Source organism: Mastigoproctus giganteus, chromosome 1 (assembly GCF_048544385.1).
Source record: "Mastigoproctus giganteus isolate SK-2022 chromosome 1, ASM4854438v1, whole genome shotgun sequence".
Lineage (NCBI taxonomy): Eukaryota > Metazoa > Arthropoda > Arachnida > Uropygi > Thelyphonidae > Mastigoproctus > Mastigoproctus giganteus.
The window spans coordinates 267,703,146-267,717,518 of NC_143575.1; the positions used below are offsets into that span (position 1 = coordinate 267,703,146).

Sequence of the window (14,373 nt, forward strand, 5' to 3'; positions counted from 1 at the left end):
ATGAGGCGATTTTTTGGATTTGGATTATGAATTTATTGGCACATTAGCAGCCAAATGCAATGTCATAACCATAGCTGCAATGTTTAAGAGCCCAAGATTGTGTGCCACTGAATCAAAGGCAAAAGATGCTGAGGAGTTGTTAGCCCTGAGGCTGTTTCAAGACTTTTTGAAGCTGCATAATGATGAAAATTGGAAACATAGCTCTATCAGTTGAGAAATTTGTAACAAGGAAGTCCCAGTCCTCCAGATACCTTTTCACCAGTTCTTCAAAAAGCTGCACAAAACAGTGCAATTTTTCAGAGACTAATCCTTGTTTTCACCCAAAGAAACTCCTTGTTTCTGCTTGCTAAATAAGATTGAAGAAATTTCAATATTTGGATTTTGTTCTCCAATGTTGCTAATTAAAAGAAGACCAACTGTCATATTACTGAAAAGTTAATTTTTTATAGCTAAGATATTTTAACTTATGGTAAAATAAACAGGTATGTTACTTGTACCTTAGTATTTTTTAAAAACCATTGCATGATTACATAAACGTGGTGCTCAAAATGAAAGTTTTTTCCATTTGAAGTTCACATAAATTTTTTTTCCCCCCTTTAAATAGGCATCTTCCTTGATTTTGAATGGTTTTGGCCTTCTTATGGCCACAAATTTCATTTCATTTCATTTTCAATTAGTTGTATGTTACTTCAATTTATAATATTACATCTACATGGTTAAGTAAAGGCGGTTTCCTGTACTCTTTTTTTTTTTTTTTTAATTTTAAATAAAATCCTTACACACACACGCATGGACATGCACACATACCAGCAGGTCTTCCATGAAACAAGTTGGCACCAAAGAAAACATCATTATTGAGACACTGTAAACTTATCAAATTTCATATACTAAATTAAGCAATGTGCATATTGCTTCACAAAAATAAACTACAAATTAGTTTCTTTAATTTCAATAAAGCAACTATACAAAAATCTGTGTACAAATAGCAGAATGTAGCAGTTTTTACATGGAAGATAGAAAATACAAAAAATATTTTTATTATAGCATATGATTAAAATCGAATAAAATTCATCTTTATGTTCGTGAAACTGCTACAACTACTAACTAATCAAGTTTTTCGCAATTCGCTCAAACTTACATAAATATTTTCACTAGTGTTGAAGTCTCTGATAAATATATATCACGGAACGTTAATGTCTGATGTCGAGTTGTTGTGAACTAATGAAGAACTGGAGAAGACCAAATTCCAGAGCTTGTTCTCTGTTGAAATCTCTTTTTCTTGATTGGAAAAATTTCATCTAAATTGGGAAGTTTCATTTGTCCAAATATGTTCACTGGATCTATAGCTTCATAATACTGAGATATCAAAGCTTCTCTTAGATTAAAACCTATGAAAAATAGAATGAATGTAGTAAAATTATAAACAATTAATCAATTTTTTTTTTAATATTATAAATAAAAGCACATTCAGCTGACTGCAGTTTTTATTCTAAAAAAAAAAAAAAAAAAAAATCCAAAGAACTACAGAGGAATCTCTTATACAAGATGCAAAATATTGAGCTATTCATGAAAATTCTAGAAGGTAAACTAGAGCAACCATTCGAAATGCATTTATACAAAGAGCAAAATGGCAACTGAATCTATTTACATTTATAATGATTAACTTGTCCTTTCATCTGTTTTTGTAGGATTTACTACACTGAGTATACTGCACAGTTGATGTTACTCTGGGATTGCTAATATCCATATAGAGGTTCTTGCATTTGTCAATGTCTCCAACTGCCATTTCTCAGCTCATTGACCCAATTTTCCTAGATCTTGTTGCAGTAGCCTACCCTAATTATTGTTGTTAACCACCCTTCCAACATTTGTATCATATCATTTGACTGAACCCTGGGAAACTCCACTGATAAGATTAGTTTGTTTGTTATTTGGTTTTTAGGAGCATTAGCAACTAAGGCCATATTCTCCGGGATATGCGGTGGTCATTCCCTGACCTTTCCACATCCTCCGTATTTGGTGGTGATGGGCTCGAACCCACTGCTGCTCCTTCCCACCTGGCTACAGAGGCACCGATAACATTAGTCCGCAAAGAGCAGTGACAATTGATAACCACTCGGTCTTCTTACACTAAACCATTCCTTTATCCATAACAGTAAATTGCCCTTTATGCCACATTGCTCCAGTTTATACAGCAGTCTTTTATGTGCAACAGTATCAAAAGCCTTCCTGAAATTAGTATATGACAGAATTATTTTTTGCATCCAGTTCCTTGGTCACTGCATCACTCACAGTAATCTATCAGATTGCTAGTGTGTGAGTGACCAACCCACAAATTGCAGCCAACATCTGGAAAGTTAAAATCTCCAATTATAAGACATTCTGTTTTACTGGCCTACTCTATTTCTCTGTATAGCTGTTTGGTATACTTATCACAGTCATTAGGCTTATAACACACCAGACTGACTGTACATTGCACCTGGTCACCCATGTCGACTGGATGCACTTTTATTTAATATGCTTCTTAACCAAGAACATAACCCCTCCTGTCCTGTCTGTCCTTCCTGCATACATTGTAACCCCCTACATATAAATTCAGCATCACTTATGTCTGAGTAATACCATGTCTCTGCTATCTCTACAATGTCTGCATTTGATGATTTAATCAGTACTTCATATTCATCAAGTTTATTTACAATGCTCCTGGCATTAGTGTACATGAAAGTATACATGCATATGTTCTTATTCTTAGTTACCCTTACACAGCCCATGCTTTCATTTGTTCCACGATAACCCATAGCAGGGCCTGAAATCTTTGACAACTTGCTTTTCAGGCTGCTGCAGTTTCTAAACTAACCCCAGGGGCTCACATCTGGTGAGTATGGGTTTGGCACACCCAGGGTCCTGAGATGGATATCATCATTCTTCTCTCTCTTGGTGATTCCCTTCTCTCTCTCTCTCTGGGTAATTCAGAATTTTTTTTTTTTTTTTTGGTGCAGCATAAGCCTCAGGCTTCCTTGCACCATATGGCAAATAATAATAATAATAGAAGCAGTGCAAGAATCACCTTTACCATTGTGGCCGTGGTTAATCTATTAGTCTGTGTATCCCCCAAGCCAGTTTTCCAACCCACCTCCTTCTTCTCTCCAGCCTTCGGTCGGCAACACCCTCATACCAATTGTGTCCAGCCATCGTGATCTGGGCGTTGTATTCGACCCAAAACTTTGATTCAACGCCTACATGGATATGCTCCTCACACGTGCTTCAAGACTCCGGTGGATAGCAAAACAACATCTCCTTCATATCACAGATAAAAAGATAACCGTGAGGTACATAAGAACAGTTATCTTTCCACCTTTACTCTATGCTGCTGAAATTTGGGCGTCAGCGGCACTGTCAATAAAGAAACCACTCTTTGCCACAGAATTCTGGCTCCTAAAGTGGGCCAACAGGAAGCACAACCTTCCAGCTCTGATTTGTACCACACAGCTTGCCAACTCTCTCGGAATTCCACGGCTTCCCACCTTAGTTGACAACCAACGCCTCCTAGCAACAGTCAAGATGATAACAGGCATAATGGCAACACCTTCATTCTGGGATACCTGTGGCCGGAGGATCCCCCCCTGCTGCCCTTAGGGCCAATCCCGAGCTCTACTCGCATTCAGCACGACTCCATCTCTCGGACAGGTTCCTTCCTCAGCAGATGCTCAAGCAAACCCAGGCACTGGACGCCGACCTGAACAAATTCGCTGCTGACTGGACTTACCGGAAAAAAATTATGATGAGTAGGACTAATCAGCAATGACTGATGTATACCTTGCATCTGTTCCTGTCTGATTGAGCTGGTGCTCTTATCTCGATGTTAAGCCAGCTCAATCAGACTTAACTCTCGTAAGGAGTTCTCTCCTTTGTATTATGATATGTTTTCTTTGTAAAATTACCTTTTTGTAAATAATTGTTCAATTTTCCGGAAAGTTTGGGAAACTGTAAGCCCCTGGCTTTATGGCCGTGAAGGGTAATAAAGATTATCTCTCTATCTCTCTCTCACCTATCACTGCTTCGATAGTATCAGCAAATATTCTTGCACTCCTTCTATTTAAGTATATCCCATCCCCGTAAAAACAGTACTCCTGTTAACAATCACAGACCATGCTGTGAAAAATTCTACCACATGATCTTTGCACAATCTTTCCAGGGCCAGATTGATTGACAAGACTCTCAACGTGTATTCCCTCCTATCGTGTTTGGGCAGAATTGCAGACACCTTAAAATTCAATCCTAACTCGTGACTTTTTCCCAACACTGCCCTGTACTCTTAAATGAGTAGGACTAATCAGCAATGACTGAAGTATACCTTGCATCTGTTCCTGTCTGATTGAGCTGGTGCTCTTATCTCGATGTTAAGCCAGCTCAATCAGACTTAACTCTCGTAAGGGGTTCTCTCCTTTGTATTATGATATGTTTTCTTTGTAAAATTACCTTTTTGTAAATAATTGTTCAATTTTCCGGAAAGTTTGGGAAACTGTAAGCCCCTGGCTTTATGGCCGTGAAGGGTAATAAAGATTATCTCTCTATCTCTCTCTCACCTATCACTGCTTCGATAGTATCAGCAAATATTCTTGCACTCCTTCTATTTAAGTATATCCCATCCCCGTAAAAACAGTACTCCTGTTAACAATCACAGACCATGCTGTGAAAAATTCTACCACATGATCTTTGCACAATCTTTCCAGGGCCAGATTGATTGACAAGACTCTCAACGTGTATTCCCTCCTATCGTGTTTGGGCAGAATTGCAGACACCTTAAAATTCAATCCTAACTCGTGACTTTTCCCAACACTACCCTGTACTCTTAAATAAGTAACACATCCTAATACCATAATAGTGTCAATGTGTACAACAATATCACCTTTTGTGCCCTTAAAAGATGATATCTGCTCTGTAACATTTACTTTTGCCCCTGGCAGTAATACTCTGGTCCTATTCCACCTATCCTTCTGGCACAATATATTTCCCGTTTCTCTGACAATAACCTCCACCTGTGGGACTGCCTCAGATTGCTACTATGTTACCTGATCACAAGTGTGAGTTCTGATGTTGAGAGCTTGATGGGCCCCTCATTTTAATTGCTTTAATTGCTTCTACCTTAGTCTTCAAACTTTCATAAATGCTCATTAGAATGCTGAGTTTGTGCCTAATTTCTTCACACTCTCTGCACTGAACAGACAAAGATATATCTCTTGGTTGCATCATGTACTGTTAGAGAAAGATTGGCGAATATTACACAAGTTGCACCTTATGTTAGGCCACAATTTGTAGGAGAATGGCTCCCTTCAGTTCTCCCCCAAGACATAGCACTCCCACTAATTTATGCCTGTTACTTGGCTGCTCTAATCTGAGGCATGATTTCTCTTTAAATACAATTTACTTGATCAACAAAGAAAATTATCGATTTAATTGACAATACTACACAAACTAATAAATTCTCAAATGCAGTGATATGTATTATGCCACCAAGTTTTACATTATACCTAATGCTATCAAGTTCAAGATATACGTTACATGCTAGTGTTACAATTTCAGTTTTAAATCACTCATATCCTTACTAAAAAGTAAAATTTCTTAGCTAAAAAAAACCAAAAAAAACAAGTGATTAGACTCTTCAAGATATATATTTATCACAATTGAACCATATTATTCCACAGTTTATGTATATAAAGTGCTTAGCATCATAATACACAGCCATTTCTGAATAAATAGAAAATTTTTAGGGTGGCATCGTTTTAGGTTATATCTCATATTGTGAATACCTTCACAACGAGTTGCCATGATATTGCACTACTTCGAATAAGTAACGCTTCACCTAGGGAGAAGACTAATGTTACTTATTCTCAGATAGGTACCACCACCCAGACAGCACTGTTTCAGGGCTATTTGGCCCTTCTTCAGTGAGTGGGTAGGTACCCAAGTGATGCAATGATGGCAAAAACAGTTATGAAGTATAACTCCACAATATGAGAGATGCCTGATGGTGTATGATGTATTTAGACTAAGGCGCATTTAGAGCTAGAGCCTCAAGCTGCGAACAAATTTAGACTATGTATATAAAGTGCTTAGAATCATAATACACAGCCATTTCTGAATAAACAGAAAATTTTTAGGGTGGCATCGTTTTAGGTTATATCTCATATTGTGAATACCTTCACAACTCTCATATTGTGGAGTTATACTTCATAACTGTTTTTGCCATCATTGCATCACTTGGGTACCTACCCACTCACTGAAGAAGGGCCAAATAGCCCTGAAACAGTGCTGTCTGGGTGGTGGTACCTATCTGAGAATAAGTAACATTAGTCTTCTCCCTAGGTGAAGCGTTACTTATTCGAAGTAGTGCAATATCATGGCAACTCGTTGTGAAGGTATTCACAATATGAGATATAACCTAAAACGATGCCACCCTAAAAATTTTCTGTTTATTCAGAAATGGCTGTGTATTATGATGCTAAGCACTTTATATACATAGTCTAAATTTGTTCGCAGCTTGAGGCTCTAGCCCTAAATGCGCCTTAGCCTTATTCCACAGTTTTTAACTGTGCTTAAATTATTTTGGTGATCAATAATTATTTATCATTATGGTGGTACAAGTCAGCTTTTCAAGTACTATTTCTTCCACACTACTTATTTTCTGTTAAATTTTTAGTTAGAAATTCAAAAACTTATATACATATCAAATTTCAGAAAATATTCTAAATCCGACAAAATTTCTGGAATGCTGCTTCTTCTAAATTAGTCATATAATGCAATAAACTGTATTTCAATTATTTGTTGCCCTGTTTATTAGATTAGTAGAGGCATATGATGCAAGAAGCAAGCTTATACAGCATCAGCCAAAAAAAAAAAAAAAAACCCCTTCCATTTCACCCATCCATTCATTCTAAATGTTTGTCTAGTTCTGCTTTGAATTTATTTAAGCTGCGAACATCCACAATGACAGATGGAAGTTTGTCCAGCAATCAACCACCCGCTGGCTAAATGCAAATTTCCGCATATCTATTCTACAAATGTCTTTCCTCAATTTGAATTTATGTTCCCCACAGGCGATTAATCTAGGCAAGAGGATGAATTCCATCGGCATTGAGCTTTCTCAAACCATTCAAGGCCTTATACACCTCAATCAGATCTCCTCACAGGTGCCTAGTCCCCAGACACTGCAATTTGCAGAGCTTAAGTCTTTCTTCGTAAGAGCAACCTTTTGTTCCATTCACCAATTTCATTGCCCTTCCCTGTACTCATTCCAGCAGCTCTACATCCTTTCTAAAATGATGCCTCCAGACCTGTATACAGTGCTCAAGATGTGGCCTGACCATTGCCTTATACAAGAGGATCACCTCCTTATCCCTGCTAGAAAAATTCCTGTATATCATTAACAACACCATGAGCTACTCTTACTGTCATTAGTGTCATTAACATCCCTGCCAACCTTTGTATTCCTGATATGATGGACATTTAATGCAAAGTTGAGAGAGAGAGAGGGAGAGAGCACACCCCAAGTTCACATATTTTGCCGCTGATTCACATTTTGTTCCTTCCATCAAAATGTGACTTAGAATTAAAGGTATGGTCCTCTCAATGGAAGACTCCATCTTCTCCAAGGCTTAAGAAAGCAAGACAATCTTGATCAAATTTGAGATTATGCTTATTGTATTTTCTAACTCATGGGGCATTGTGCATTATGAATTTATTCCTACACTCAAACTGTGAACCAGGAATACTATAAAACAATTCATGATACTGTTCAGAGAAATGGCTGGAAAAGTGGGCTTCAATAAGTTGGCAATTTCATCTATGACAATGCTTTTGCATGCTCAGCACTTTCCATTCAACAATCCATCACCATGATCCTCATATTCAATGGATCTAGCTTTAGCTCCCTGTGATTTTTTTTTCTCCCTTATGTTTAATGCTCTCTTGAAAGACCACAAATCTACAATAACTGAGGAAGTTAATTAGAATATGGCAAGGAACTATTGGTAATTCCGAAATCATTGGTGTGCATTTCAAGTAAATTATTTTGAAGGAGAAAATAAAAAAAAAAAATCTTGCAGCTGGAGATGTTATTTAGAGTATTTCTTGATAAACAAGATCAATAAAATTGTTTAGCTGAATTTACAGGACACTCAAATAACATGTATAAATTTATACTTTTTTAAAAGTTGCTCCTGAACACTTCTTTGAATCTTCCTTTCCACTTGCCATTGTCCTTTGACTCAGGGTCCGTAAGTTTCCACTGACCAAGGAGGATCACAGCTGACAACAGAAAAGCTAGTCAGCTGTGTGACTCCCACTTCAGGAGCCCCATACCCATATAATGCAGTCACCACACAAACCAATCAGGAGATTTAATTTTATAAAGTGGTCTAATGGTGATTTTTTTTACATCCCAACTTTTAGAAACATAAATAAATGCATACATACAACTACATTGCCAAAAGTATCCAGACACCTCTGGGATTTGAAGTAAAAAAAAAAAAATAAATAATAAAAAATAAATAAATAAAAAATAATAATCATACTTGCTATCCATGTGTCATGAAAATGTATATAAACAGATCAACTATATACAGTAGATAGGTTATGACAATGAACTTAGCAACTTCAACAGAAATTCATCACAGGATGCCATTTTATCAATCGATCTGTCAGTCCATTGCAGCACCTTATATCAGAAGTGTGGAAATTACAGACCACGGCCTTAGATCTGGCCCATAAAATAGTTTTTAAAATTACCACTAGTTAAATTAAAGGCAAAATATTGAACTATAGCATTGCATGCTCTTGATCAGGTTCAAGCTGTTCAGATATAAGCATGCAACCCCAATGGTTTGATAATACAGGGTGATTCAAAAAGAACTTTACAACTTCATAAGTGTATAGAAATTCATTCAGGAGACATAATTTATTGAACTGTCATATTGTAGCAAAAACATCAAGTTTTAGTACCGAATTCTTTCAGTAATGACAGCTACTATTACTTGGGAGTCTAAAATGCTGATATCAAGATCCCACTTATGAATTAAGTGGGCCAGCTTCTGGCAGAGTCTGGTCATTCTGTGACAACCACATTCTCTTTGAAAATCTTCATTTTCAAAGTCAAAAATGCTGCACCTAGTACAATGGAGGTGACCACCATGGTATGAACTATTGAAATTCTGTGGTGCAGAATCTACATTACATTACACAGAATTGCTGATGTGCTGGGTCACTAGGCAATACTATGTGGCAGATGACTTTCATCACCTAGTGCAATATTACCACTTTGTTTGTTGCAAAGTTGAAGTGGCAAAAACCATGTCTTGCATCCAAAGCAAATCTCTAGCATGTCTCCATCTCCTTTATCATATCTTTTGAGTTAAAATTATGAAAGACATTATAGTGAGGTATCTTTCATAATCTTTGAGATCCAATATTTTGATATCGAGGCAACAGCCCTAAAATAGTTTTTGAATGTTGGCTGCTAGACAATCCACTGGGCTGAACCTATTAGGACTTCTCTAGGAGGCATCTGGATCAACTAGTAGATAATTTCACCGATTCTTATTTGCCAGCTCATGGCTAGAGGGATTCCAAGTAGTAAATCGCAGGGACAAACCTCAGAGTATATATTTTGTCAAGGAGCTTGGTTTATTCTTACCATGTGATGAAATATCCAAAAATTTCATTGGTATATACAACATATTCCTACTAAACTTTTAACTCATCTATATTTTACCTCATCTATTCCTGCTGTGTGGCCATGGACAGCAAGAATATTTATGTTTGTTCCAAAAATAATTATTCTCAAGAACTAAAATATTTATAATTTGTAAAGGTTAAATATTGACTTTAAATATAGTCAATGTTTCTTTTATCAAATGTGCATTGTAGTGTTATCAGTTTTTCCCATTTCCAGTGTGGCTTCCAATAGATGAATTTCCTTGATTTTGTGTTAGTAGATGCAATACATATTGAAGAAAGTATGATCCTTTTGTTTTACAAAAACAATTCATTGCAATTCTTTTTGGTTATGTTTCTTATGCCAAGAAGCAGTAGCATGAATTTTTTGTTTTCCCTCCTGTATCAGGCTTGCAACAGTGCTGTACATTGTGGCTTACTGCTTCCTTTTCATTACTTTCACTATACTTTTCAAAAAAAAAAAAAAAAAAAAAAGAAGAGAAGAGAGATGTTATAAAATTATTTCAGATACAGAGAGACACAGAAATTATGTTTGAAATGAAAAGTTCAAATTCATTTTGTAACAAGAAAGAGACAACACATGATTCTTTTATGTTATGCCGGCATTAGTCCTACTGTTGCAGTGGATATTCTTCAGCAGTTTTCTGATTAGAGTTTTGATCTTATTTAATAATAAGATCTTTATTAACTTAAATTATATACATTTATAATTCTGCATACAGATAACCAGAGGAATCTAACAATGAATTGTCTATACAAGTGAGCAAACTTGTATTTCATTAATAATGAAACAGTACTAAAATAGAAGTGATATTTACAATAAATAATAAGGCTCAGAACTTAACTTTCTGATTCTTCTCATCATTACATAGTTCATCCCAATTTGGAAAGATTTCTTTTCCAATTTCTATCCAACACTGCTTTTATTTCTTTGTTTGAATAGTCTTTTAATGACATGTTGTACAAAGGAGGCCTCCTTTCCATCTCACAAATAAAATTCTCTGTGTCAAACGTTGTCCTCCCCAAAACATAACAACCAAACTAATGAAGGCTCATGGGAAGAATTTCTCTGCAGGAGATAAAAACGTCCGTGTAGTTTGCATAGCTTTTCCCTCTGTTTCTTGTAAAAACAAGCATTCAAAGGCACTTCCAACAACATGTTTTTGTCTAGCACAGCTCTTAATCATAACAGTTAATCCATCAGTGGGCATCTGTAATTGAATTGTTATAACCCACAGATCTTAAACTAGTAGAATCCTAATATAAGGTTTCTTGATCTAAGATTTTCCTACATTTTGCACAGATCACAACTTGGTAATGGTTTTGCTTCTTCTCCAGTGGAGCTTCTCTTCCATGGTTCTCAGCCTCATGTAGTTTGGGACTATCAGAAGTAAAATTGGGATATCTTTCTGATTTCTAATCATCTTTTTCCTGATTGAATTACTTTTCTAAATGTTATAGCCATTAGCCTTGGAGCTAACTGTGCAAAGGCAAATGGCTGGAACAAAGAATGAATGCAAATTGTGGGAAAATCTTAGATCAAGAAACCCCATATTAGAATTCTGCTAGTTTAAGATCTATGGGTTAACTGTTACAATTACAACGAGTTAGCTATTATGATTAAGTCATACCAGTCCCAAAGACAAGAGTCTAAAACTAGCCACACTTCAGAAATTATTATTATAATTTTTTTATTTATTGATTAATGTCTACTCTGAGTAATAATTTTTGGCAGAATTCAGTTTAAATGAGGAATCAATCTGGTCTATTATTAAAGGCTGAAATTTAAATAGGTAAGGGGATGGAGACATCCTCAAAAACAAGTACACAAATGAAACTGTATAAATAGATTTATGCCATATTATCCAAATGTGAAAAACTATTTTTGATATAATCCTCACATAGTACACACCTTGTGCCCAGAGTGGAATAGGTTTTCTTGGTGCATTTTCTTCATCAGTATCATCACTTGACTTAAGATCTGATATATCATAATTGGCATATGACGAACGCTCAGGTGTCATTTCATAACTGCAAAAAAAAAATAAAAATAAAATAATAATAATAAAATAAAATAAATTACAATAGCAAAATAACTAAAAAGTAGTTTTAAATATTCATTAAAATCAATGAAAAGAAATTTTTAACAATTTTAAAAATCTTGGTTTTCGAAAATGGATGATAGATATTCAAGTCTCTCTTTACAAAGTGTCTTCCCATTTATTGGTGCATTCACATGTTCCCTGCTCTTTTTTTTTTTTTTTTTTTTTTAAATTCAACACGAAATCAATAAATTTCATTAATTGAAAAATGTATATTATCTACTAATAATTGATGAAAAATAGTCTCCAAAAAATTTGTGTGGGGTGGGGTTTTCCTGCTTATAGTGCTTTTTGTGGTTGGTCTCTTCAAAATTACTAACAGGAGTTTATATATATATATATATTCCCGGGTTTAAGAGGTTTTTTTTTTTTAAGTATCAACAAAATCAAAAATATGAACATTAATTGCAAAAAATGAACGTTAAACATTCATAAATACCACATTTCAATTTTATATAGCTATGCACGTGCATAGCTATACAATACAGTATACACCACTTTACGATATTAATCCATTCCAGAGACACCATCGTTGCATCGTGAAAATTTCGTAATGTGAACCCAATAACACATTGGTTTTTTTTCTTAATTCATTCCAAGACCTCGAAAGTTGAAATTTTCTCTATGTAACTAAGCTATTTATCTCTCTAAAAGGTCATTTTATAATGTAAATTGTATTAGTTACCAATTCAAATCATTAAAATGCACTATGCTTTCACCATTATCATATTATGTTCTGTTATAAAAATCAATTTTGAATGTGTTTGTGATATTTTTCTAAAGCACATTTCTGGAGGTAACTACCATAAAACAATAAAAACAATTTGCACTTTCTGGTTTATTGGGCTTTTCTGTTAGTACAAGTAATTATAAACGAGTAGTAAACTCCATGCTATTGCATTTGCGAAAATACCGATAGCTGGAATTTTGTGGTTTTTTATGTTATTATGGTGAAATGTGTTTCCCCTTCACTGCAATCTTCAATCATATAAAAAACAAATACATTTTCAGAATCTTCTCTTCATTCCTTTTTTTTTTTCAAGCTTCATAAACATGTTACTCCATGCGTATCATGTTAGTTACAGTTTGTGCATGCCATTAAAAAATGCTTATTGCATGCTATCGTGAAATTTATAAAGAAAAGACAACATTATCTTGGAAACAAATGCCTCAAAGCATTTCTGAAGAAGACGACTCCTTGTGCAACAAACTGAGTGCTGAGCCAATAATGAGTGATCAACGAGTGTGCATTTAGTCGATGATGGTGAAGAATAAACATTCTTTAACATTTGTAAGTCATAAATAATTTCTTTATTATTATAATTTGCTTGATTTTACAGGCTATGTTTTCATTTCTTTGGATAAATCAATCATTGTTTAAACATAAACTAATTAGCTAACTAATCTCATTGTTGAGAACGTAACTGCTGTTTTTAACATTGTCTATGGGAAACGAATTCCCGCTTTACGAGCATGCACTAGGAACAAATTAACTCGTAAAGTCAGGAACTACCTGTATATACATATGGTTTAAATATGCACTTTTTAATTAAAGTTTCCTAATCAAAACAAAAAACCTTGCTAATCAGCCAAGGATCAATCTACTTGAACAATTTTTAAATTTCATTATATTTAAAATGAGTTTCAGATTTCCATTCAAAAATTATTAGAAATACTAGTCTTTAAACAGCAAACACTGGTTTGTCATTTTTCTGCAGCTTTCAGCTTAATGAACTTTACCATTCACAATTTAAAAATCAACTTACCTCCCCTTCCCATCCACATGATAAGACTTATCCTTTTTCAGTTTTACAACTTAGGAGGAAAACCATGTATTTTGTGACTATTTCTAGTGAAAGCATTGCAGTTTTGAGAATAGCTTCAGGTATTCAACTGTTTCTCAAAACGAGATGGATTCTTTTGTTACATTTAAAATATGCTATTTCATTAGCAAAACAGTTTATATCATGATCATGATGTTTTGTGCATTTGAAGATGTACTAGTGATTTTGATTAGGCTAAATTTAAAACCTGAAGCATTAAGAGGAATTAATTGTATAAGGAAATCCTCATACATAAATCTGAAACCCGTGCTTAATGCTCAGGTTTTAGATTTAGGGCAAATATTGATAAAATCATAACACTTTATGACACTTGCTTCTCAGATACTACAAATAAACATACAGAACTTTCAAAAATTTTAAAAATTAAACACTTTATTAGAAGTTATTTATGTAAATTTTAAATGATTTATCAAGTGAAACAGACTCTGAAGTAGATATTAGCCAAATGATTTACCAGTCCAGAAGAATTACCAGCTCATTCTGAAGTGTAATGACTAGTTCATTACACTTTTGAATTTTTTAAATTAATTAATATAATGTCTTCTACTCTTTGACTAATCAATTTCAAAGCCAGAAATCAGCCCAAATGAGAAATCAATCAGTCTGATAAACCTATTTCCTACCAAAGGACAAGCCCAATACACTAAATAATACTGCATTCTTGTAGATATTTCAGGCCAACTTTGGATATCTGT

At 34.8% G+C, this 14,373-nt stretch overlaps 1 protein-coding gene across 1 annotated transcript in view; it reads right to left on the reverse strand.

Annotated features, from left to right (window-relative positions):
• Positions 1-1,205: 1,205 nt before the first annotated feature.
• LOC150091956 (uncharacterized) overlaps positions 1,206-14,373 on the reverse strand; it is a 38,902-nt gene continuing 25,734 nt past the window's right edge. The window contains exons 6-7 of the mRNA XM_090386280.1: positions 11,645-11,763; positions 1,206-1,388 (exon numbers count right to left, since the gene is read on the reverse strand). Coding sequence (XP_090242406.1) covers positions 1,219-1,388; positions 11,645-11,763 — 289 coding nt within the window. The 3' untranslated portion in view covers positions 1,206-1,218. The remainder of the gene's footprint in view (positions 1,389-11,644; positions 11,764-14,373) is intronic.